General features: G+C 43.4%; 1 protein-coding gene across 1 annotated transcript; it reads right to left on the bottom strand.

Annotated features, from left to right (window-relative positions):
- Positions 1-8: 8 nt before the first annotated feature.
- On the bottom strand, positions 9-21,096 carry drd3 (dopamine receptor D3). The gene is made up of 8 exons (XM_035618621.2): positions 20,660-21,096; positions 18,418-18,750; positions 12,837-12,949; positions 9,971-10,107; positions 8,131-8,324; positions 4,063-4,128; positions 2,410-2,791; positions 9-1,160 (listed from the first exon to the last, which is right to left on the bottom strand). The coding sequence occupies exons 2-8, from the start codon at positions 18,706-18,708 to the stop codon at positions 964-966; spliced, it is 1,380 nt and encodes a 459-aa protein (XP_035474514.1). The 5' UTR covers positions 18,709-18,750; positions 20,660-21,096; the 3' UTR covers positions 9-963.
- Positions 21,097-25,875: the final 4,779 nt, after the last annotated feature.

The raw sequence follows: 25,875 nt of genomic DNA, 5'->3' as shown, positions 1-25,875 counted from the left end.
TGCTGGGGAACATTTCATCTTTTTTAATTTCATTTAATTACAACACACTGCAGTAACTGCTCTGTCCACGACAGACCTGCTCATCACACGGTTTACAATCCCGCTCGTTTTGTTAAGATCACAAAGCTCCTGCCTTCTTCGTAGCATCAGAGGAGCCAGCAGGCGGCTCCACATAACAGGGAAGTTCTTTAAGTTCCTTAAAAAAAAACCTAACAAAAACCCCAGGCAGCATTTCCACTGTGAATTACATCAAAATCTCACATTTAAAATAATAAAAAAAAGAATCTAGTTAATCCACATAACCCAGGATGCCTCCACGTCAATACGTATGACAATCAAAATGATGTGACTCTTGGCAGGGACCAATACGATCCTTCGAGCACAATTAAAGTGGACGGCCTTGCAACTGATAGTGAAGATGATGAATGTAGGGAATGAGTGGAGGAGGGTGACTTCAGTTAATCCACACAGTGCCGCGGCAACAGGCCTCAGGACGAGCTGGCCTGCAGGTTTAAGATCAATCCATCAGCCTTAGAGCTCCGTTGTGGTTCACTCACGTTGTTCGGAAAGTCCTGAACTGAGCAGCTGTGCCAGTGAACAGTGCACGCACTGTACAAGACATGTCCATGAGAAAGTCCAAACACCTTGTGCTATCAATAAGACTTTATGCAGGTGAAAAGTCCTATATAACAAGTAATACTGTTCAAATTAAGTCCCAGCCCTGTTGAGGAACAAAGGTCTTTGTTGTTGTTGGAAAATCCCTCTTTTTGTTTTACATTTATTGCACGACACAGTTCATATCAATGCTTCACTTTGCTGCTGCCTTATTAATCCTGTACGACACAAGGTGGTGTTTTCTTTCCTTGACCGAAAGCAGTCTGCGGTCACGGTTGAGTGAATGCACCGGGCAGCACGGGTCCTCAGCCTCATTTCCATTTTAATTTCCTGGCGTGCCCCCATTCCTCAGCAGCTGAGGATTTTGATGAAGGCCCGCCTGAACTCGATGTTGAAGGTAGTGTAGATAATAGGGTTGAGGGCGCTGTTGACGTACCCCAGCCAGGTGAAAGCACCGTAGAGTGCAGCAGGCACATAGCATGTCTTGCAGTGGGTGTTCAGAATGTGAGTCACAAAGAAAGGCAGCCAGCAGATGAGAAACACCCCTGGTGTAGAGAAAGGACGGCGGCAGATTGAGGGTTTAAATGGGACAAAGTAGAGGTTGAAAAAAAGAAAGAAAGTAAGTAGAGCAAAACGCAGAGTAGCCGTGAATGTGAAATGCAGGCGCGGAAGCAAGAAGATGGAGAAAAGACGAGGAAGGGGAAGGGGAAAAAAGGAGAGATTTCACGTTAATAATGATCACAATTCATGTCGCTGAATACAGTCTAGCATCTGGGCACAGCACGTCTGTGAAGCTTAAGATTTGTTTCTCCTCACGGATGAAACGGTGTGTGTGTGTGTGTGTGTGGGACAGTAACAGCATCACTGTGTGAGAGTTTGGATGGTGTGTGTATTCTTTTTTAAACTAATCAAAGCGAAAGAGAGAACGTTTGTTTCGCTTACTTCCTACGGTAACATAATGTCACGTCTACCAGCTGCATAATGGTGTATTTGGTTAAGTATATTGAGTCTTATCAGTCGCTTGTGTTTTGACACATGAGATCGAATCCAGAGTGGAGGCCTCGTTACTGACGCTACGTCGTTACTACGGCGACCCATGGAAACAGGTTGGTGAGAACACAAATCTGATCCTATCACTTGCAGATAACGGTGAATATCTGATTTGACAAAAGAAATTCATCTTTTTTTAGGTTTTCAACGACCATAAAGTCAAAATCAAGATTGTTTGAAATGTTAACGCGCTTGGATAAATAGCTCGCCCCCCCTGCAAGTAGTGACCCAGCGTTGGTCCTGGAGCCAAGATTACCCGATAATCCGCGAAAAGTAATGTAGTAATTAGATTACCACATCTCAGGAAAACGGTGATCGTCGGCTGAGACGCAGGTGGGAAGCGGAATGGATTGAGATCGTCGGCTGTGTTGCGCGCGCCACTTTTTTCCACTGACACCAGCGTAGATGTAATCAGGCACCTCTCTGATTACATTTTTTGTCAGCAGGATCTACGCTGGTGCCTGAGCTGACTAGACCAGGCCCGTAGCAACCTGGCTGATAATTGGAGCGTGTGGAAGCTGTGTCAGGAGCTACGCCGTGTGTCTGGACCCACCCTGAGAACCGGAAGCCAGCCAGATCACTTTTACACCTCAACTTGATTAATTATGGTTCTGCAGCAAATGCACGTGGGGTAAGCAAATGTGCTGCTTCCAACACAGTCAGGCGACAGGGTTCATATGGCATTATAAGCCCAAACGGCAGTTGCAATTAAAATGTTTCTTTCTCAACTGAGTCGCTACTCACCGAGCACAATGGCCAGCATCTGAGTGGCCTTTTTCTCCCTCGCGTGCATGCACCTGAATCGTGAACTGTTGGTAATAGAGTGGGGCGTCGGCCGCAGTGACGTGTGCGTCCGCCCGTTGGAGAGATCCTTCACCTCGCAGCTTATCCTGACGGAGGCGTGTTCCTTCTGGTGGTTTTCCCCTCGCTCCTCCTCCTCCTCCGCCCGCTCCTGCTCCAGGTCCAGCTCTGTGCGGCCGCAGGAGGCGTGGCTGATGCTGCAGTAGTTCTGCGTGTCCACCGGGGGCAGCATCGAGTTCTCCACTGGCCCCGTCTTGGGGTGGTTGCGCCACAGGCATCGCGAGAGCAGGTTGGGCTTGGAGGAATCCGAAGGCTCGGCACTCTCCTGCGTAAGGAAACACGGGTCATCAGGGAACTTGCACAATTGTGGAGATACATTGGAATCAGACATATTGTGCACATGCATGTCGCCTTAATGTGATGACATTAGTTTTATTCAAGTAGACTGTTATTTAATTAAAGCTGCACATATCTATGTTTGTAACGGCATGTTTGTTGTCAGTCCTGCAGCTTTACTGGTTGGTTCACTCTCACCACTTTCATCAACCTCTTTTCTAATCACAACAGGACGCTTGTTTTATCGAGAGAGAAAGAGAGAGACAGAGAGAGACAGAGAGACAGAGAGACAGAGAGAGAGAGAGAGAGAGAGAGACAGGGAGACAGAGAGAGAGAAGGCCTGATAAACCTGCTGTTACCTTCCTAGCACCAAATCTAAAGTGACCAGCCAGCGGTTCAACACAGTGGAGCAACTAGCTGCTAAAGAGCTGACAATTCTCTTCTGAAGTTGGTGAAGACCAACAAATCAATCACAGTACATACCTTTACATTCCTTATTCTCTTCAATTTCTTTCTTCAGTGGAATGTCTATTGAACGGTTACCTTTATTTTATTCTGCTATTAGTTTTTATATCACAGCACACATTCAAAATGTGTTTCCTGTCAATACAATCTTCTTTTTATTTATATAGCCTTCTTATTGATCTCATAGACCAGCTAATACTTTATAAAATTTTCTAAACTATTCAGCAACTACAGCACCGATTCGGCATTTCCCTTTGAAGTGAGAAAAGTTATTTCCATGTATTTACAGTAAGGCCCCAAACAAGAATGTACATTTTCATAATCTTCTCTTCTTCTCTCCCTCTCTCACACGCTCATCTCATCGCTTGCTTTCCTCTGGGGGAAATAACAGTGGGATTCTCTTCGGCCTTCTAACAGTCCGGGGATTATGCAGGTGAGCAGCTGTTCATCGGACCTCTCTCAGCTGATGAGTGACCAGGTAAACGCAGCGCAACAAGCCCCGCTTCAGAATTATGATTTTTGGCTCCTTCTCAGACCCCTGGGCTGCGACCACACACAATGGAATGAAGAATGCAAGTGTGCATGAACATACACACTGACAAACCCACGTGAAAATGCTAAAAACGGAACCGCTTCGCCTCCCACCATGTCACAATACGCCAACACAGTCAGCATGAGAGTTAGTCAGGAAATTAGGCTGCGGTGCTTTCTGTTAAAACTAGAGCACTGAAAGAGATCTATTCATGAATCTCTCAGTTGTGTTGGACCTCTAATTTAAAATGATACTGTACCTACCACTTTAATCCTTATAGGTGACAGGTCTTGCTTCACCTTAGCGGTCTCCTCTTGAAGGCAGGTCTCCTAGGGGATCAGATTACAGTTCAAGATAGAAAATGTATTTGAGAGAAAACGTCAACCCCCCATTCATCCACACACTCCTACCCCATCAGTCTACGCAGGTAATCTTTGTACCATTTACTTGGAAACTCGTTGCTTCATCTCTGGTCATCTCAGAGGATATTGCAAACAAAACTTGCAGTGTCCCTTACACAGACCAAATAAATCAAGGGAATTAGGACTAATGTTTGATATGTCTCCAGTCACTCTTGAGCCACTATGCGACTTAATTAAAGCTCAATGCAAAAATAAACATAGTCACCTTTGAAAAAAAAACAACAGCCCAGAACTACTCCGTCCTCGTATTAAATGTTCCTTCAGTTGACTGAGACAAACATATTTTGTGATTTAAAAACACTTTAATATCACGTGTCTCAGCCATAATGCCTCCGTGATGTCTCGACTCATGGATGAGATCACATTAATATCTAATATCTGTAACCTGCTGTTAAAACCAGGGCACTTGGCTGTGAATCGGTGTGCAATGAAATAGGGTGGAAAGACTTCATCCACATTACTACGGAAACTTGTGGAAGTGCCAAAGCTGCTTTGTAAAGTCGCTGGAATGAATTATCTAATTGTGCCTTTTTATAGACCAACCTTTTAAAAATAGGGTAGATGCACAGAACATGACTTGATGTGTCCTTGCCCATGGTTATGGAGATAAAGCCAGGATAAATGTAACTGGGTCAAAGTTTAGAGTGATGGATGTTATCGATGAGCTGACAGCTAGTGAGCACAGAACAGATATGCACTGCGATGAGATACCCACCATTTAAAGAGCAGTGTCACCTTTACCAAAAAGGATGAAAACACAACCATATGGCCTATTTTTTTAACATCCAGAAAGCATCTTATGAGATATAAAGACAGACAAAATGACAGCTCCCCTAAAGTGACACCAAAACATGGGGGTGGGAGGCTGACGTTTTGTTCATAAACCCTGTCCTCTGCATGTTAGCTGATGGGCAACACTACAAAGTCAAAGTACAATACGGCACGATTGTCTGCTGAGATTGAATCGCGATTGGTCAGGTGTATGTATTGGTGGGACCTTGAATTCCGCAACTTCACTGCCATATGCTGCATTCAAATTGCAAATTGTGCTTTACCGTGTTTACAAGAGGAGTCCACAGGAACCTTGTTATTTATGGCCTTGTACCTCGGAATTCTCTGAAGAATCCAATTTTATATTATGTCTGGCAAAAATGTTGATATTTCCAACAGTTTCATCTTTCACTGTCAATGTGCCTTTACATTTACTGTATCACGTTGCAAAGTTGTTTGCCTCCTAGACACCTAACTTATATTGAATTCCATGTTCCATGTTGCCATTGCCTTGCAGCAGTGCTCTCACAACTTAACCACTTGAATGCCGAGCACAAGGATGCCGGAAGCAGAGGTGCTGGCAAGGGGCTGTAACTGCCATATTCCATGTACAGTAAAATGTTCTACCACTGCAGGTATAAAATAGAATAGTCCAGAATGTTGCGCTGCTGCGCTGTCTTAAATATGAAATCATTTTGCTTTATAGACTCAGACTCAGCAACCCCAACTCTCACTGACTTCCCAATGTCGTAAACTGTGAGCGTTTGAAGGCATCAATAGTTCACTCCACGATCACTGCTGCTAATTGAAGATGGCTACATGTCAATTTCCAGCCTGTTTGCATTATACCATCACATCTCTTCCTGATTTTTCTCTCTCTCAACAACTGATGTTTTATAAACTAGCACAACAGCAGAGGCTCCCGCACTATTTTTAACTTGACAAGCCAGTTTAATTAAGAACATTTTCTTACACTGACAGCCGTGTCAGCTACTTATAAACTGAACTGCACATTTACATTTGACATTTGGCCTGTGTTCAAACTAACATTCCAGATATTCTTTTGACATCTCCTGTGACGAGCTGCTTTTTTTATCGCACTAGGTGAAGTTCAGCTTTTAATTGGACAATTTTGCCACGTGTTTCTGACAGAAGTGTTATGAGATGAGATGAGATGAGATGAGATTCAACTTTATTGTCATTACACATATACAAGTATAGAGTAACGAAATGAGGTTTGGCATCTCACCAGAAGTGCAATAAGCAGATAGTGCAAGAGTCTGTGCTATGTACAAAAGTAATTACAGAATTTACAGATAGACAAAAATGTGAATTATTGGGTATATATGGATGGATGGATTAATGGGATGCTATAAATATAAATAAATACTATAAATATAAGTATAAGTGTATTCTACAGATTATAGTATATACAGATTAAGGTGCAGTGAACATGCTATGCTAGGTAACAGATAATATACAGAATATACAGAATATGGACAAATGTACAGGTCGATGACTTATTGAGGTGATATGAACATACTATACAGATTTAGTTGCAGTGGACAATAACACAGGTGGATGAGAGATGTGTGTGTGTGTGACCAGGAGGAGTGGTGGGGGGATGATGGGTGTGAGGAGATATGCAGGGGCAGGGGGGTCAGCGGGGGGCAGAGTTCGGAAGGGAGACAGAGTTCAGAGTTCGGGGGGCAGAGTTCAATAGAGAAACAGCTCTGGGGAAAAAACTGTTCTTCAGTCTGCTGGTTCTGGTCCGAAGGCTTCTGTAGTTATGACCGCTGCATGCCACCTTTTTTGTTCTGCATTCTAACTGAAGCTCTAGGGCAGGTTTTAGTCTGTGCACATTGCAAGTGCATCAAACAAAAAAGGGTCTAGAGGTGAATTGTAATTTGCCAGTCATTACAAGTGTGCATATTGAGGGTTAATGTGACTTGTGGAGAGAGACAGTATCTGTGGACATGGGTGGACTCACTGGCCATTGGGAGTATCCCAAGTGAATGCGGGACTGAGTGAGTTTCTGCAGCCTGAACAAAATTGTTTCACGCTTGAGAGTTTGTGTAATGGGTGATGTTACCCATTTTTTTTGGAGCAGATATAAATTATTGTTCATATCTTTTCAAGTACCTCGTTTATTGAAATGGCCTGTATGGTACACATTTTGGGTGTAGGCTGTATCGTTTCATCCCGTGTGTATAGCTTGGCTCAAGCAAATTGGTTAGTCCACATTTTTATCTCGTCAATGATCTATTAGCATCTAAATACACAGATGCATGGTTCGTCGGCCACTTGGCTTGTATCGTATCGCTCTATGTGGAGCGATAGATAGCTGTCTTTAGTTTTGAAAATATATATTTTAATGACTCATTTAGGAATGTGTTGTACTTTCATGAAATTCTTAGGAATGCAGGAATAAAGATCACAAAGTCCCAACTCCCCTGACAAATGCTTTGTCCAGGGACAAATTCCCAGGCCATTTTCAGTCTGCACCTGTCTACAAAATATAGTTTCTAACATTTAGCACTTATTTAGAGCTTGATCACCTTGAATTTTTAACTGTACAATCCTGTCTAAGGGTGGATACAGTACTTTCATTTTTCTCAGTCACTATACCACTCTATAGTATTTCGAGTGCCATTGTCTAATAAATACAGTGGCTAAACTGATCATGAACTAAATCAGCTGTTTAAAATCGACGCGTTTACTTTGGTCACTAAATTGGTTTACTACTGAAAACATACACAATTTCAACAAAGAGTAACGTTACGTACAGGGTCGATAGCCGTCTGCAGGTGTAAATGTTAATATGTTATTCAAATTAATATTGGTCAAGATGCCTTGCAGCAATTTCTGAGGGGGTCAGGGGCCAAACTGTCCATTGGAAAAGACTTCCTGCAGAATTAAGGAACTAAGAAGACAAAGCATGCCTGAGAGGGATAAACACCAGCCACAACCTGGCAACCCAAAGTTTGTTCTCACTTATTGATAAAGCAATTACCAATGATTTATTAACCATTAAAATGTGTGTCACAATATATGAATCTTAAAAAATAAGAAGTGTTATTTGAAAGTCATACCCTTAATTTGAAATAGGAGGAAATAGAATCAGGACAACAGTCTCACCACAGACGGTGGGGTGGAGCCCGGCTGGATCTTTCTGCTGGCCTGGCCGAAGGTGATCCTCTTCCGCCTCCTCCTGAGGAAGACGTAAATGCGGATGTAGACCAGCAGAGTGACGATAAACGGCAGGTAGAAGGACACCACTGAGGAGTATATCACAAAGTCGGGGTTGGAGATGGAGCACACCATGGGGTCATCTGAGATAAAAGGGAAAAAAAGAAAAACATTGTGCCAAATAGCCTCCAAATCACAGGCTAATAAAAGAGACATAACCGTAATTTACAGCCTATGATCCTGGTGCCTGTCCTCCATCTTGAAAATGACCTGGTGGTGGCATTTTCCTCTTTCATATTCCGTGTACATACTGATGAGCCGTGACCGTGAGACGGAGGTATGATTGATTTGACAATAATTGCACCATAAATTCAGGATAAGAGACTATTTGACATAATAATTTTCGAGTGTAGACTAATTTTCCATCACAATTCGAGAACTAAATGTCTATTAGGTGACCTAATGGCGCTGTAAATTGTGAGTGAGACGGGCTCTGACTGCAGCTGTGAAATTGATGTTGCATGTCAGTGGCATGAACAAACTGACAAGTGATTTGCCTCCCCCCTGGATGTTCCCCAGGATCGATACCACATACCTCACTACACACAGAGAGGGTATCTAGTACAGACACCTACCAATCCTCAACACTCTACAAACCATCTTCAATTTTTACATTCAGAATATTTCTCGACATTTTTTGGGCACGTGTGCAACATTTGTGCAGAGAAAGTGCCCTTTTTCCAATCCATTACATGTAAAGGATGAAACAGAATCCTGCCCTAATGTGGCCTGACGTGAACCCATCGAGCCCTCCTACTAATGCGGATGCATGGTTGCATACTAACAAAACAGGGGGATTCCTCTAATCACCAGCCATTGTTTCGTGGCGATTGTGAGTGGACTAAACCAAATGCCTGTATCGCTGCGAATGGCTTTACATTGTGTCTGACTAAAGCTCTTAATTGTCTGCAGGCAGTCATGCATCTGCGCTGCTGGCTACTTTTTTTTTTTCCCGTTCAGTTGTTGATTATTCTCGTTTCTGCCCCACATTGGCAAGAAACAGAAGGAACTTTACATATTTACAATTTCCATTTAGTTTTCTACGGAATCACAAACCTTCGCAAAATTTCCCAAAGTTTGGGCACTGTTGAAATTTGACGAGTCCAAAATATCTGAACTTTAAGTGTCTAGTAAGCGTCAAGCTCTGAGAACACTGGATCATATATTTCCTGTCATAAAACTCAATAATGACATTTGTTATTCTGTAGAATGGGAGCGAGATGATGGCTGACGATAATATACTCTACTTGGAGGTTTTATGCATTCTTTGAACAAGGTTTCCCCTTCTGCTAGCCATTAAATTGTACACATTTGTTGTATTACTTATTAGTAACGGGTTGTTACCGCAGTGTCAGGTTTGTGTTGATTGTGTTTGTGTTAATATAGATCTTAGAAGGTTGTAATTGCCTGCAATGGTGAGCTTTGCAGCCACTTTATCAACATCGTTGGTAGTTATTTTGTCAGACATGACAGATCAACATAATACAAAGCGTTTTCACAGCCTCAGTATTACTTACAGTACATGTCCAGTAAATTGACTCTGACTTGCTATATCAGTGGTGTGCACCTTAAAAATCTGACCCTAAATGATAAGAATACTGAACTTTCACCCTGATTCTCATAATAACATGGTGCTTTAATGCCTTGCATTCAGTTTCGCAGCCTGCATAACCTCGCTGTAACGGCTCTGAACAGGAGGGCCGTGTCAAAAAAATGTTGCTGAGCTGACCCGTGGTGTTGAAGCCAAACAGCAGGGGACAGGAGACGGCGAAAGCCAGAACCCACACGGTAGTAATCATCACAAAAACTCTCTTCCTGGAGCGATGGGTGGTGTTGTACAAGACTGGCATCACCACGGCCGTGTACCTGCAGACACACACACACACACACACACACACACACACACATCGATTAGTGTCAGTCCAGCTTTCTAATTGTGCACAGGAGATGTGATGACATTTGAATGAAGAAAAACGTGCAGAAATGGTACAGTAGAGTACAGTAAAAGGGAACAATTAGAGGGAAAGGGAGAGCATCCCTGAAAGGAATTGAACTGTGGAGATGCCAAGAAATGCATCACTAAGAGACGGCGAATAATGTAAAGACCAACAATGGAGGACCAAACGAGGCCGTTTCTATTTATAAACTTGGGAAAGCTAGCAATAAAAAACCAGCGGAGAGCTTTGATTCAACACTTAATCAGCACACTGTACCAAAAGTGCATAATGAGCCCGGGAAAACGCGGTTCGGCTTTGGCTCGAAAGTAAGTAGCAATTATACTGGACCCCGACCCATAATGGATGTGATGTTATTTTGTTTAGAGCCAGATAACTGCCACGATTGTTTATCCTCATCGGACTAATTACTCTGATTCTTCTCAGGGCAAAAGCGCAGGGGCAAAACAGACACAGACGCTGACTAAAAATACTCTTCCCTCGCTGCATTACTCTGTCTTTACCCCCTGTCTGGTGGAATAAAAGTCGCGATGGACAAGTGGAATGATCGCGAATTGTGTGTTGCACGTGGTTTATCGATCAAGTGCTGCTTTAAATTGTCCCAGTCGAGGATGAAAACAGGGTTGCGCGGCTCCGTCGCCGCCCAACTCATAAACCCCATGCTGTGAGCACATTTCACAAAGACACTTCCCCTTGAAGTTTGATTGTAAGAATGTGTTTGCGCTGCCGTTTGATCGACAAGTCTTTCCTGCTAAGTGATCACCGTCGGTAATGCAGGTGTTGTACCCAATCAGCTTCACATTCATTTGAGCGCCGCACAAAGTGAGTGATACTGCCGCGGTGTTGTTGACTCGTCTGACAATCGACCACAGAGAACCACAGGGGCTCCGGTAACTCCATCCCTCAAGGGGTTAGAACCAGTTGATGGATTGTTCACAAAAACACTGCGGGACAAACACACATGCCAGAGGGTGTGTGCGAACAAACTGCTATTAAAGATACGAAATATGCGGAAAGTGGTCGTGAAGCATCTGTCTGCTAATCAGTCTCACGGAGACACTTCATGTTGTTGCTGTAAGGTCGGGGGGAAAAAAGGAGCTGCTGGGTTATATATGCCGTGCATTCCAGAAAACATCGCCTTGGAGTTTGAAAAAGTTCAGAAGAAGACAAACTTTTAATGTATTTTTTTTCTAACCACTGAGGGAACTTTCCAGTAAATTGTAAATTATAATTATAAGGTAAAATGAGAGGCAAAGCACCGTCGCTGCCTCCTCTTCAGCCCTCCTTCAACACTTGTGTTCCGTCCACACACTCCTCTTCGTGAGCCGGTCTCTTCATCCCCTGGCTGATCTGAGCGCAGCCGTACCCACATTCCACAGTACTGTTGTACTATGGCTCAGGAGGTAGAGCGGGTCGTCCACTAACCAGGTGGTCGGCGGTGTCGGAAATGCCAAGGGTGTTTAGGGTACACTGATCCCTAAATCGCGCCTCCGGCGGCTCTTCTGTCAGAGTGCGAATGATGTGCGGCAGAAAAGCGCGGCATACGGAAGCGCTGTCTGTGTGTAATCGGGTAAATGTGACTTGTCGTGTGAAACACTTCGAGCGGTAACCAGACAAGGGCAACAGTCCTTTCGGAACTATAGATTGATTAACGTGTTCGGGGGGCCGTGGGGTTAAAAAATCTCTGTTGCAACTATTTCCCACCACTTCTGCATCAGGAGAGACCAGCCTGTGCTCCTGCTCTCTTCACCGCTGAAGGTTTTATGTGTAATAATCACTTTGTGTTAATGTCATTTCGCACATTTCTATTTATAAAACGGAAATTATAGGTTTTTGAAAATGACTCTAAAAAGGACAAGTGCACATTAGGTAATAATAGTGGCCCGCCTTCATCGTTGCAAATGTCTTTACAACTGTGCAATTAAATTGCCAAAAAAACAACAGATGCTCAGTAAAACTGGGACTGTGGGCAGCTGCACACTTTGCCTGGATGGTAATCCAGCTTCACACATGATGACACTACTAGAATCTTATGGATGCACACGACCGAAAGTCTTATTGAACTGTAGAAGAAGACAAATACTCCTCCTCCACACATGTCGTACAAACATATACACATCTGACAACTCTGGTTCTTTAAGTTCAAAGACCGCGGAGAGCTATTAAATATTAAATCGCGACACAAGAAGAAAAACTAAGCAAATAAATAATGTAAATACTAGATGCACATCTACAGTTTGAACTGATGCAGTTGCTCCCTTAAGTGATGCAAACACGATGCACGGCAATTAGATGTCAACCCACTCATATCTACACAAAAGCTCTACCATACTGTGTACATGAAATCTCTTCAATACTGTGTACACACACACACACACACACACACACACACACACACACACAAACACACACACACACACACACACGAGGGAGATGGGAAAACATTGTTTTCTCTGACAGTTTTTGAAATATCTATGAGCTGAAGTGAAGGAAAAGAGGAAGACCTGGAGACATGGAAGTCTCACAAGGATGACAATTATATTAGGGATGACAGGGCAACATATATAGTCATACACAATTACAACACACACACACACACACACACACACACACACACACTCTCACACACTGCACACTCACCTGTCAATGCTGATGGCACACAGGTTGAGGATACTGGCGGTGCACATCATCACATCCAGCGTGACAAAGATGTTACAGTAGAGCCGGCTGAAAAGCCAGGCGCCGCCGACCACCTGCACAGGAAGGACAGGCAGATTAACAACACACACATTTCTTCTTTCCCCTCTCAACCGTGAAGTGTGAAGCATCCAGCGAGTGCACACACACACACACACACGCACACACACACACACACGCACACACACACACACACACGTGAACGCACACACTCCTACATGTGGCATAAAGGCAAAGAAGTGGGGGGAAAATGTGCAAATAAGAGATGGTAAGCAAAATGATAACATGGATATTAATTACACTCACAATTAATTAATTACATTTTATGCATGAATTAGCAAATATGATGAAGTGGTCAAGTGTCAACTTTGATGATAGCGCCATGATGGACGACACACTTAACGTTGTACGCATGTAATGAAAAAGTCTAATTGAGGGACCATGTCAAGCACATAGGGTTTGAAGGGAATTTCCGTTTTTCAGAAAGGACATTAACCCACTGCTAAACCAACAACGCCCAGCGCTCCCACGTCACCACCTCCGTCCCCTCCGGCAGAGTCCGCACTCAGGCCGAGAGGCTTTCACTCGGACTTCATAATGTCTGGTAATAACTCTCTGACAAAGATTAATGGGATCCAAGCTCCACTGCCTGACTACTGAGTCTCTTAAATCAGGAACGGGGAATATATACGCCTACCTACACAGACAGACTGAGAGGCGGCAGGCACATATGAGAAAACACACACACACACACACACACACACACACACACACACACGCACACACACACACACACACCTCACAACCTTACCCCAAGTGCCAAAGTTAAACTCACCTCAACCCACATACCCATATATGGTAATTCTGATTCCCTTTGTAAGCACTACACCAGTTTTTACACGTGTTTTAAAATGATCATGATTAGTGCCCAACAATCTGTTGTACAGCGCCCCCTCTTTCTCTCGTTTGTTATGTCTGCCAGTCGTAGACATGTCACAAGGATAATTTCGGGACAAAAGGAATTGTAGTCTTCTAGCTCAAAGCAAACTCAAGCATCGGGTTTGAATGGTGTTGGGCGTTTATTTCCTTTTATTTCGGGGGTGGGGGGGGGTGTTGAGCAGGTAGAGAGGGTGTTAATGAACGACGCTTCCAAGCTGCAATAAAGAACTGCAGGAATCTGCATAATTGGAGAATAATCTGCCAGCACTGTATCCCAAAATCCATACCACATACCATCTTCTACTCAGTCTTTCAAATACGCAAGAGGAGAGACGAAAATAAGTACATTCGAAGAAGTCAATGTGAAGAGTAAAATAGATGTTGTGTGTGTTCTGTTCGGTGGTGCACACTATTTATCCACGATTCCCTACGAAAAGGAGAAATGAGGAGATGCTCACAGCTGGAAAAGAAATGAGGAGCAAATTGCAGGTGGTTAGAAGAGCTGACGTTTTAGAGAGTCTGATGACACGACAAACATCTTTCTGAAGTATTCAAGAGAAACTGTTAGATTGACACCTTGTGACGCACCACCGTTCATGATATTACAAAATGTTTTCTATTTCATTTTTTTTTACCACAAACAATTTGCTGAGAGTTCATACATTATACATTTCATACTGCCCCAGTTTGTAGTATGAAACTGGGAAGCGTAGGGATAATAAGCAGGACATCTCAAGATCTTGCAGATGATCAAACTCTTCGGAAGCTCAATACTAAATCACTGCAGTAACCCCTGTAATCTCAAACTATACAGCACAGTATATGTTGTACGTGTACGCGACTTGTTTGTACTCAGTCAACCATATGCACAAAAAGAATGAGGCACACGTGTGGGTACAGATTGAATATTGTGAAGGATGACTCATATTGACTGTGTTTGACAATATGCCATATACAGCGGTCTGTATACAGCCGTCGGTATACAGCTGTCTGTATATTTTTTATTGCTATGAGAAGATGTATAGCGGGAAAAAGGAGACAGTTTTCATGAATTCGTGTTGATGGAATTTGCGTTTACACTTACAGGATTATAATGTGAAGTAACAAGAAACGTGCTTTTGAAAATGGTGGTGACTTTGGCCGGAACACGCTGCGCATTAACTACTCAATATAATGATTGATTGTAATTTAATGAGCAATTTACAACCTGTTAAAACTGATGAAAGATTCTCTGGGAGAGACAAGGTCCATCTCCATCTTCACTCAGTATCGCCTTCAACCTACCTAAACTGACTTCTTTAGGTTCTTTCAAATTTTGTAATTCCTCAAATCAAACGCACCTTTATTACCAGAGGCCCCACCCCTTTCGGGAATTGATAACTTTCTCCTGGCAACAAAAATTACAAGGCGGCATATTTTGTTTTCAATGACCTCCTATTTGCTGGAGATTAGAACAGAATGGAAAACAGAGCTGGACATAAGTCTGAGGCTCTGGAATAAATCTGAAATCAAATTGTGTACAAAATTTCAAATCATACAATTCCAAATAGTTTCAAATAGTTTCAATTAGATCCTGGAAATCTTATTTCAGAATCATTTCAGAAATATCAGAACTAATAATGAAACCACCCTTACAGATGGCTATATTTGAAAACAATTAATTATAATCTACCCCTCTAATAGCCTGTTGAGGATTACTCTTATTATGGAAGAAATTGTTTCTCCCATCATCACCTTCACGGCTGTGTGCCTTCAATTTTTCTTTGTTGGACAACTTATCCATATAGGGCTCAAGAGACACATTTTGGTTATTGGCAGCCTACGATTACTTAAGTTGAGAGTTTGAACTCCTTTTCCCCCAAAATAAATACCTGGGTGAGATGATTAATACAAGATATATAAACAGCTGTCCAAGCACTGCAGCAGGGCTGGGTGAGCTTGTTATTGGAACACTGTACTGTCATGTGATTATTTTTGAATTGGCAACAAAGTACGTTTACGAAAAAGGGCGGTGAAAAAGTCCATCCTGATTTCACAGACAGTTAGCAAATGATAAGGACGTTGGTCTTGACGCAAGCTGCTGGGCCGACGTGTATGCAGGAGTAAATTTGTATTATCAAATTATCTGATGCGATGACTAAGACGTGCCTGTGTGTGTGTGTTTTATTTTCTTAGTTGGAGTTACAGAGCATGAGTTTCAGCTGGAAGGACCGAGACCTCAGGAGATGATTACATAGTCTGACCCAGAGGGGCTTCGGGAGATGCGTGTTATCGAGGAAAAAGTAAATTATTTTGAACATTATCTTTAATGTGGGTCAAAGGGCATCGCTAAGTGTATTCAAAGCAATGGTAGGAGTGTCAAAGGGCACCAGTAAGTGCACCTACAGAACAAGGCTATATACAAATGGGATGTTCATACAAGCAGTGGGCAGATCGAGGGCGACAAACCAGAAAGGGAACGTGAACTGAGACAGAGGAGCAACCCTTTGCACTACTAATGGAACCGTTTATGTAGTCGTGTTGTTACTAAGGCTGAGCGACATCAGACCTCAGTCGTTGCTGCCGACACAACCGCTTCCCTCAGATGTAAGTCATAGATCAACCGCGCCATGCAGAGATAAGGTGGCTTGCTCAAGGGCACAATTGCACCCGCTGAGGGCAGGAAGGGCGCTACTCGACTTTTCCTGCCAAACCATGCTGGCAGAAGCAAACCAGCAACCCTCCGGTCACAACAAACTAATCCTCCGTCCCCCAGATTAGAGCTCGCAAGGGCGATGGTGCTTGCAGTGCCAAGTCTTGGAAGTCAAAAGTCTGATGACCCTTTACTAATGGGATTGTAAGACTCTCTCTTTTTTGAAAGCATGACCGCTGAGGTTCCTATAGCTACCTCAATTTAGCTTTCACAGGATATAATCTTCTTATTTGTCCGCTTCTGCTCACTGAGTGTGCTCATTTTTTTTATCTTTTCCGGTTGACCTGCCATTGGATCTTCTGCACACTGTGAGAAGTGATGATCTCCGCTGATGGTGTGCAAACGTTGCGCACCAGGGTGACCTTAACCACAACTGGACTTCGACCAGCTGATTTCGAGATCTCGCGTAGGTGCCCTTGAGCGACACACTTGGTGTGTTGGATGAACGCGCTTCTACAAACAGGGCATCCCTTCAGCACATTTTCAGTGAGGCGGCGTGTTACATTGAAATGCCCGAGGGTCGTGAGCAGGGGTGCAGCACCAAATTCCGGGCCCTATACATGAGCAGTCTCTCTGTGGGCCCCTGCACATATTTTAGTGAAATACATAGTTCCGTCTCTCAACCAATGTTTTCAGCCGATTTTTAATTTTAATGTTATGACACTAATTACTTAGAAAACTGTAATTACAAACCAAAAAATCCCTTTCAATTTCAGGATTTCCAGGTAATCTGTCCCAGCAATTTGTTAAAGGTCTGATAAAAAGGATATTCACAGGTTTGCACTCGCCCCTTTATAATTTTGTGGCTCAGTCCATTACCTCCAGCAGATAAAGTTATAATTTGTTAATATTCAATATATCCTTCAGCAATTATATTCCCCATGAATAGTAAGACCACTGGCCTGTCTAAACTAGCATTTATCATCATTACTGTCTCCTTATCACCAACATAGTTGTCACTATGTAATAAGCCCCAAATGACCTTCCTTTACCTGCCGTCCCTTATCGCCTCTTACTCAAGCTTCTTTTTTTGTTACTTTGTCTCCCACGCAGTGTCCTTGCCTTTCTCCTCCACCCTTTTCTCTCTCTCCATTGTGAGCCGAGCTCCTCATTCACTGACAAGCTCCTCTCTGCTTCTTTTCTTCGCAGCTCTCCATCAGTGAGTCCCGAGTACTCATGCCAAGAGGCGCACTTATGCAGGCGCCAGGGGCTAAGTGAAACATTGTGGGGTCGCTCAACTGATTTAAAAAAAAAAACAATTTAAGAAAAATTGTATTTGATGAAAAATAACATTCACATATTGGTGCTGAGAGAAATAAAAGGAAAACCAACTGTTAAGTTATTCTGCTCTTTAATATAGTAAGTTCCCAATTATGATAAAGCTGACTTCTCTCAAGGGACACAGGTGTCATGGAAATACATTTATTTATCTGAGAATAAAATTCAAAGTAAGGAATCTTTTGATATTTTAATGGGCAATTTAAAAATGGAATAATTGAAATAATATGTAGCACAGATTAAAAGGGGGTTTGCAAAAACAACAGAAAACAGTAAATAAGTTTTGGATTTGAAATACAATAATGAATTCATGATTGACTTTAGAAAAATATTTAAGAAAAAGGTTAAATAGTAGGATTGGTTATATTTAGGCACGTCCACAAATTGAAAGTTGACCAAACCAATCTAAACCTTGATGGTTAAACAGTATGAAAAAGAAAAATCACAAAAAAAATAGCAGTGCTTACCCTAACATTTGGATCGTGAAGGTTTTGGCTCGCTGTGAAAGGGTGGGCTACCTGAGGTTATGGAGATGTGGGGGCTTGTCGGACAAAGACAGGTTGGGAAACAACTGCTTTAGATCAATGATGAAATTAAACACCCTGACCGCCTCACCTCCAGGTACACAGCCCAGGGCATGACCAACAGCGCCACCAGCAGGTCGGCCACGGCCAGGCTGACCACCAGGTAGTTGGTTGTGGTCTGAAGGGAGCGCTCCCTCAGCACGGCCAGGCACACCAGCACGTTCCCGAACACGATGGCCAGGATGAGCATGGAATACAGCATGGCGTAGTAGTTGTGCTCCTCCTTGTCCTGCCCCGGTCCCTCCGAGCTCTCATTCCTCTCGTCCCACCCGAGGCGGTCTGACTCGTTCCAGAGCCGCTCTGCGCTACTAAACATCGCCATGGAGACGTCCCGGTGACATGGGAGGTGATATGTTTGGCAGACCTATCAAAAGGGTTAGAGCATAGGTCAGTGTCTACCCGATCATCACATCACCTATTTCCTTTTTAGGATTCACATGCAAACACAGCATTTCTCATGAGGTGCAACATATTCTAGTCATCAGATGATGGTGGCAGCAAGATCTAGGGTCAGCGGCCTCCTGGGAAACATATCTTGGCTCCTAGCAACAGTAGGCAGATGAACTGATAAATGCAGCCATAAATGCAGGGTTGAAATGCACCCTTGAAGTAATCTTCCACTTCTGTTCGCCTCAGACTGGCAGAAGTGTTTTACTTTTGCTTCTGAAAAGCGGAAGCACATATCGATGTCTCTTACAGAGCCAATCAACTCCACATGAGACTCAGCAGTAAATCCATGCTCTCAACAGCAAACTTCATCAGCATTGTAATCCATTAATGATGGTTCCAGTCGGCCTTTTAAAATGTATTCCCCTTCCTTCCCGTAAATGTTTTTTAACACACAACTAACGGAGACAGAAACTACTATGCAGAGATGGCAACTTTAATGAGTGGCTGGCTGTGTGCCTCTAAGGGTTGTCGGTGAGGATAGCTCATTGGGGGAGGGTTAATAACTCTGTGCTGCCACCATGAGAGATCTGGTTGGCTCTGGTCCCGGGCTCGGCTCCTTGCGCTCCATCCTTCTTTCATTTATTCCCAATCCTCCCAATCTGGCAGCAGTCCAGATAACAGTGTGGCAACGCTCACACCTGTGTGTGTAGATGGTAAACAAACTGATCCATCTTATCCAGCGTCTCCCCGTCGCTCCCTAACCCCTCTCTTTACTGTGACAGAAATAGGGAAGAAAGTCTGAGAAACCATGGGACATATTTAGACCTGGCTCGATACCAGGAGCTTTTAAAGATTTCCTCAGTCCATAATTCCACCCTGTGCCTAAATGGCTGCAGTATCATATTATTGAGAATCCAGAGGAGCGAAGATACACCAGTCGCCCCCCCCCCCCCCCTCACCTTGAAGTCTCCTAATGGGGACGCAGCGCTGAGTTTTATCACCAAAAATAGGTGTGACAGATCCGGGGGAAATGTGAATCATTAAAGGTGTAAAGAAAAAAACACATCATTGCACACACAAAACCTAAATGCACACATCTGTGATGCTGCAGTTAAATGTTTTTATGCTCTTGTAGAAGACGTGCTGAGTGGATCAGATGTTCCTCTCCACTCTAATTTACTGGACCTTGGTCTTATATTAACCACCAGCTGATCCTGCTACCTCGCTGTTGCTGTGAAGAACTCTGACCTTCATGTGTGTGTGTGTGTGTGTGTGTGTGTGTTAAATAGGCATCTTCAGACCCTTAACTGCACAGCATACACATGCACCCACATATCGTTTCTAGCTCAGAGTGTGTGTGTTTGTGTGTGTGTGTGTGTGTGTGTGTGTGTGTGTGTGTGTGCGTGTGCGTGTGTGTGCTCTGATGCCACAGTCACTGGGGAAGGGTGTTCTCCTATATTTAACTACATGAAGACAAACTTGGTGACATTATCATAGGAATAATAACGGTGGATGAATTAATTCGGAGGTTATGCTCACGGCAAGTTAAGTCACAGCCGCCACGGAACCAAAACCTTTATCGCAAAATCAAATTAGAACTAATGACGGGAGCACGTTATCACGCTGCGAGAGGGATTGCGGTCAAATATAATCCAGAAGCCGAACGCAGAGGAATAATTGCACAAAGATGTAGTTGGAGACCTATCAGATCGCGAGTAGGAGGAAACGATTCAGAAACAAGGCAGCAGATAGGGAATGGATAGGCACAAAGAGTGTCGCAAATGCCCAAAAGATTAAATAAATACATTTAAAAAATCGTACTTCCAAGAGGGTGTTTGATAATACTTCAAGCAGCAAACCGAAGTAAAACAGACTTTGCATACCTGTGACTGTTTCCCAGTGGAGGATTCATCAGACGCCACGGAGGAAGAGCATCATCCGTGCAGAGGCAAAAGTTGTCCGGCCACCGCGTCCAGAGCCGGGAGGAGCGCGCGGTGCCATTGCGCACCGGCGAATGTGAGTGCGCGAGGCTCGCAGGTGGACCGCTCGTCGTAGTACAAGTGATCAGAACATTGGAAAGGCAGCTCCGTGTGTCCGTGACAACCCCGGTAACACGCGCTGAGCTGGCCACATCGGTGGTGCGCGTATACGCGTGATGGAGACGTCAGGTGGCGTCTTCCTTTGGCGCGTTAAGTGATGCAGAGGCAAATGGAGGTGGCCAATTCTTACAGCCGCACAAAACAAAAATAATCACCAAAACATGATTTTGTTTTGATTTTTTTTTTACTGATCCTTTTACAATACGAGGTATCACAGCTGCTCGGTCTGCGCTGAAATCCTGCCCCGTGGCTGTATTCCTCATGACCCTGGACCAGTCTGGGGCGTGCTTTGCTGGAAGTGACATTCGCGTAAAAATAGTCTAATGTTGACCTGATAAAAACACACAGAGCGTGATTAGGGTCACTCAGTGTATGCATGAAAATTAAACAAATAATAATGTATAGACTGACACATTGCTGAGCCTTTAGAATCGTATTGGTCCATTGCAAACACCATTTCACATTAGAAAAAGAACCTAAGTTTATATTTATTTTTTATTATTTCATTCATTCCCAACAAGCATGCTTTGTTTTCCTATCTTCCACATGACATGTTAAGGTGAAGAGCAATGAGCCCTGCAGGAGGTCCTGTGGCACATGACCCAACAAATGAGACCAAACCAATGTACCAAAGCAAGGCGTCATTTTATTCTCTGTGAACCGTCTCCAACTAGCAAAGAAGAGTCACGTTTTATTGTGGAAGAAATTGGCACCCAATTCTATTTTTCATACACAGTGGGGGGGGGGGGGGGGGGGGGGGGGGGGGGTTATATCATTACATCAATGTTTCAATTGAGAGGCGAGTGTGGACCACAAGGCTTATGTTTCCAGATATCTCCAATATTTGGTGGACAGAAAAAGCACGCCGCCGAAATGTCGATATCATGACAACGCCTCCCTTAATGTGCATTTTTTAAGAAGCCATGAGAAGCAGGATGTTGATGAACTGCTCTTTTGTAACCGGCATGCAGCAGCTGACAATCTGCCCCCGAACTGCTCATTTTTCACTAGGAAAGCTGCGGTTGGTTTGTGTTTCAATCAATCTAAACGTGTCCACATGTCCTCGGTGCTCATTGTTAACTCGGTTCATTCGTCTTCTCCGTGGGCAGCACGCTGGGAAATATCTCCTGTGCTGCACAAAGAGCTGAAGAGAGTCCTAATACGTACTCTACGGCCGGCATGAATCCGTACATTGGAAACGTGTGTGACATCCATAAGGCATGCGGCATTTTTGACTTTTCGATGATATTACAACACAAAACTGCATCTCCACTCATTCCCAAAAACAAAAAGAAGTCCATTACAGACTGACTCCCCTTCCACTCTGTTAATGCACACAGTGCAACATTCGGAGAATCAATCTCTCCTACATGAATGCAAGCTTCTGCAGTTTTTACTTTCTAAAACTGCTATTGCCCTACTGACCCTGGTGATTCATACAAGAGAGTGAAATTTAAAAAAAAAAAAAAGAAGAATAAAAGAGTTGGAATGAAAGCATGTCCAAACTCCTCATTCGCAGTCACCAAGAGGATCGTCTCCACAAGCCTCTTCTCACTGCCTCCAGACAGAGATCATTAACAGAGTGTTGATTCCTTCAGCCACACACACACACACACACAAACACACACACACACACACACACACACACACACACACACACACACACACTCTCTCTCTCTCTCTCACCCCTACTGTACTGTAAATGGTTTGCAAATTGCCCCGATCCCAGAGGACGGGACGGAAAGGTGGAGGGTGAAGTGAAATCTGCTTTCCCTTTGAATGAGGGATGTACACACAAAGTGTCAGTCGAGGTCTTGACAGCTGCTCACCGAGCCGTTACTCACAGGACCAATAAATGTCTCGTGTATGAATGTCAGGCCTGAGAGGGCACCACCACAATAATGATAGAAGGACAGGTGCAGTCGACAAGAATGGAAATAAACATATCTAAGCGGTTGGTTGAAATGTTGCCGCCATCTACTGGTCTAGAGACTCAACTGCTTATATTCCACTGTCACCACAATAGTACCATGCATGTTTCAAGTATACATGAGTATATGTTCACAGAGAAGTGACCAAATTCAGAAAACTCAGTTTGAACACTCTGGAACAAAAAAACTTAATTCAGTGTTTGCATAATTTGTTGTTGTTGCTGTATTTGATTTGCAGTGTCCCTTTAAAGCGAGTGTGTTAAGTATGTCACCTATACTGCAAAAAAGTATCAGAGATAAATACGAATTGAGCACAGCGTTGGCTTCAGGCAGGCCACGAGGTCAAGCGGCGCCACTATGCAGCACATCAGCTAGTATCAGATAGTGTATCTCTGACCCCAGAGCTGCAGGACCCAAACCCATCATTATTATTGCTATTATTAATATTAATATTAATATCATCACTAATAATAACAACAACAACATAATAGTATTTGTTAATTATAAGTATCAGTCTGGTAGACATTACAGCGGCGGTTGTACAACTGTCCTCTCTCTCTCTTCTCTCCTACTGTCTCCCACCCTCTTTCTGCCCACCTCTCCTCTCTTCCTCCTCTCTCTCCTCACCCCAACCGGTCGAGACAGATGACCGCCCACAACTGAGTCTGGTTCTGTCAGAGATTTCTTCCTGTTAAAAGGAAGTTTTTTCTCTCCACCGTCGCCAAGTGCTTTGCTCATTGTGGGATTTGTTGGTTTTTCCCTGTAATATTGTAATATTGACCTCACTATGTAAAGTGCCTTGAGACAATGTATGTTGTGATATGGCGCTATACAAATAAAATTGAATTGAATTGAATTGAATCAGCTGACAGTAGAGATCCCTATGCCAGGTCACATCAGCTGACTGCTCAGCTGATCCTCTTCTGCACATTCAATTGGCAAGGCTCATCTTGTGCGCTCTATATTTACGATTTAACCTTTAACCTTCCTATTCTTCTTGCTTTACTGCAAGCCACTTCGCTACCCGCCTCCACCCAAGCACCTCCTTTTCATACGTATCTGACTTTATCAATGTCATGTGTTGTCAGTGATGCGTGCTCTGTTCTGCACTGGGTTTTTTTTGGGGGGGGGGGGGGGGGGGGCTGCTGCTCTCTCTGTGCCCTCCCTATCTCAGGCTTTCCACATAGGCACGTGGAAGGGCATGGGTGGTCCCAGAACAGAGCCATACCGCCAAATATAACCATTTGCCATCATTGAAATTCAATTCAATTCAATTCAATTTTATTTGTATAGCGCCATATCACAACATACATTGTCTCAAGGCACTTTACATAGTGAGGTCAATATTACAATATTACAGGGAAAACCCAACAAATCCCACAATGAGCAAAGCACTTGGCGACGGTGGAGAGAAAAAACTCCCTTTTAACAGGAAGAAATCTCTGACAGAACCAGACTCAGTTGTGGGCGGTCATCTGTCTCGACCGGTTGGGGTGAGGAGAGAAATGGGGAAGAGAGGAGAGGTGGGAGGAAAGAGGGTGAGAGACAGTAGGAGAGAAGAGAGAGAGAGGACAGTTGTACAACCGCCGCTTTAATCTCTACCAGACTGATAATTATAATTAAAAAATACAATTAAAGTTTATAATAATAAAAACAATAATAATGAGGGCTTTGGGTCCTGCAGCTCTGGGTTCAGAGATACACTAGGAGAGATCGAAAACACAAACAGGGTTAGTGACATGTAATGTTAATATATTGGGGGGGAGGATTCTTATAACAGTTGCTTTAATCTCCACCAGACTGATACTTATAATAAGGGAAAACTGACACTTATAAATGCAATGATGTTATTAATAATAATAATAGTAATAATAATAATAATGATGGGTCTGGATCCGGCAGTTCTACTAGGAGAGAGAAAAAACGGAGTTAATGACATGTAATGTAAATACATGGGGAGAGAGGGAGAGAGAGAGAGAGAAAATGAGGGAGAAGGAGAGCGAGAGAGGGAGAAGGAGGGAGAAGGAGAGAGTTGGAGAGGGAGAGAGATGCTCATGGTATAAGTTCCCCCAGCAGTCTAGGCCTATAGCAGCTTAAAAAAGAAATGGTTTATTAAACACCTGAGCAGTTCTAACTATAAGCTTTATCAAAGAGGAATGTTTTAAGTTTAACTTTAAATGTAGAGAGGGTGTCTGCCTCCCTGACACAAACTGGGAGCTGGTTCCAGAGGAGAGGAGCCTGGTGGCTGAAGGCTCTGCCTCCCATTCTACTTTTACAGACTCTGGGAACCACAAGTAGTCCTGCGTTTACAGATCAAAGAGATCTATTGGGATAATATGAAACTATGAGCTCTGTAAGATATGATGGAGCTTGATTATTAAGGGCTTTGTAGGTTAGGAGCAGTATTTTGAATTCTATTCTGAATTTTACAGGAAGCCAATGCAGCGATTCTAACACTGGAGAAATATGATCTCTTTTTCTAGTTCCTGTCAGAACATGTGCTGCGGCATTTTGAATTAGCTGGAGGCTTTTCACAGACTTATTGGGGCATCCTATCAGTAAGGAATTACAGTAGTCTAGTCTAGAAGTGACAAATGCATGGACTAGTTTTTCAGCATCCTTTTGAGATAGGATGTTTCTAATGTTCTTGATATTGCGCAGGTGAAAGAAGGCTGTCCTAGAGACTTGTTTTATGTGTGAGTCAAAGGACATGTCCTGGTCAAAGGTAACTCCAAGGTTTCTCACAGTAGAGCTGAAGGCCAAGGTTATACCATCCAAGGGTAACTATATGATCAGATAATGTTTCTCTGAGGTGTTTAGGGCCGAGTAAAATGACTTCAGTTTTTTCTGAATTCATCCAGGCCTTTATGTCTTTAAGACAATCCTGAAGTTTGTCTACCTGATTAGTTTCATCTGGCTTTATAGATAAATACAGCTGGGTATCATCAGCGTAGCAATGGAAATTGATGTGGTGTTTTCTTATAATATTGCCTAAAGGAAGCATATATAAAGTGAAAAGTATCGGTCCCAGTACAGAACCTTGTGGTACTCCATGTCTCACTTTTGTAT

Source organism: Scophthalmus maximus, chromosome 21 (genome assembly GCF_022379125.1).
Source record: "Scophthalmus maximus strain ysfricsl-2021 chromosome 21, ASM2237912v1, whole genome shotgun sequence".
In the NCBI taxonomy this organism is placed as follows: Eukaryota; Metazoa; Chordata; class Actinopteri; order Pleuronectiformes; family Scophthalmidae; genus Scophthalmus; species Scophthalmus maximus.
This window is presented reverse-complemented; position numbering and strand designations above follow the sequence as displayed.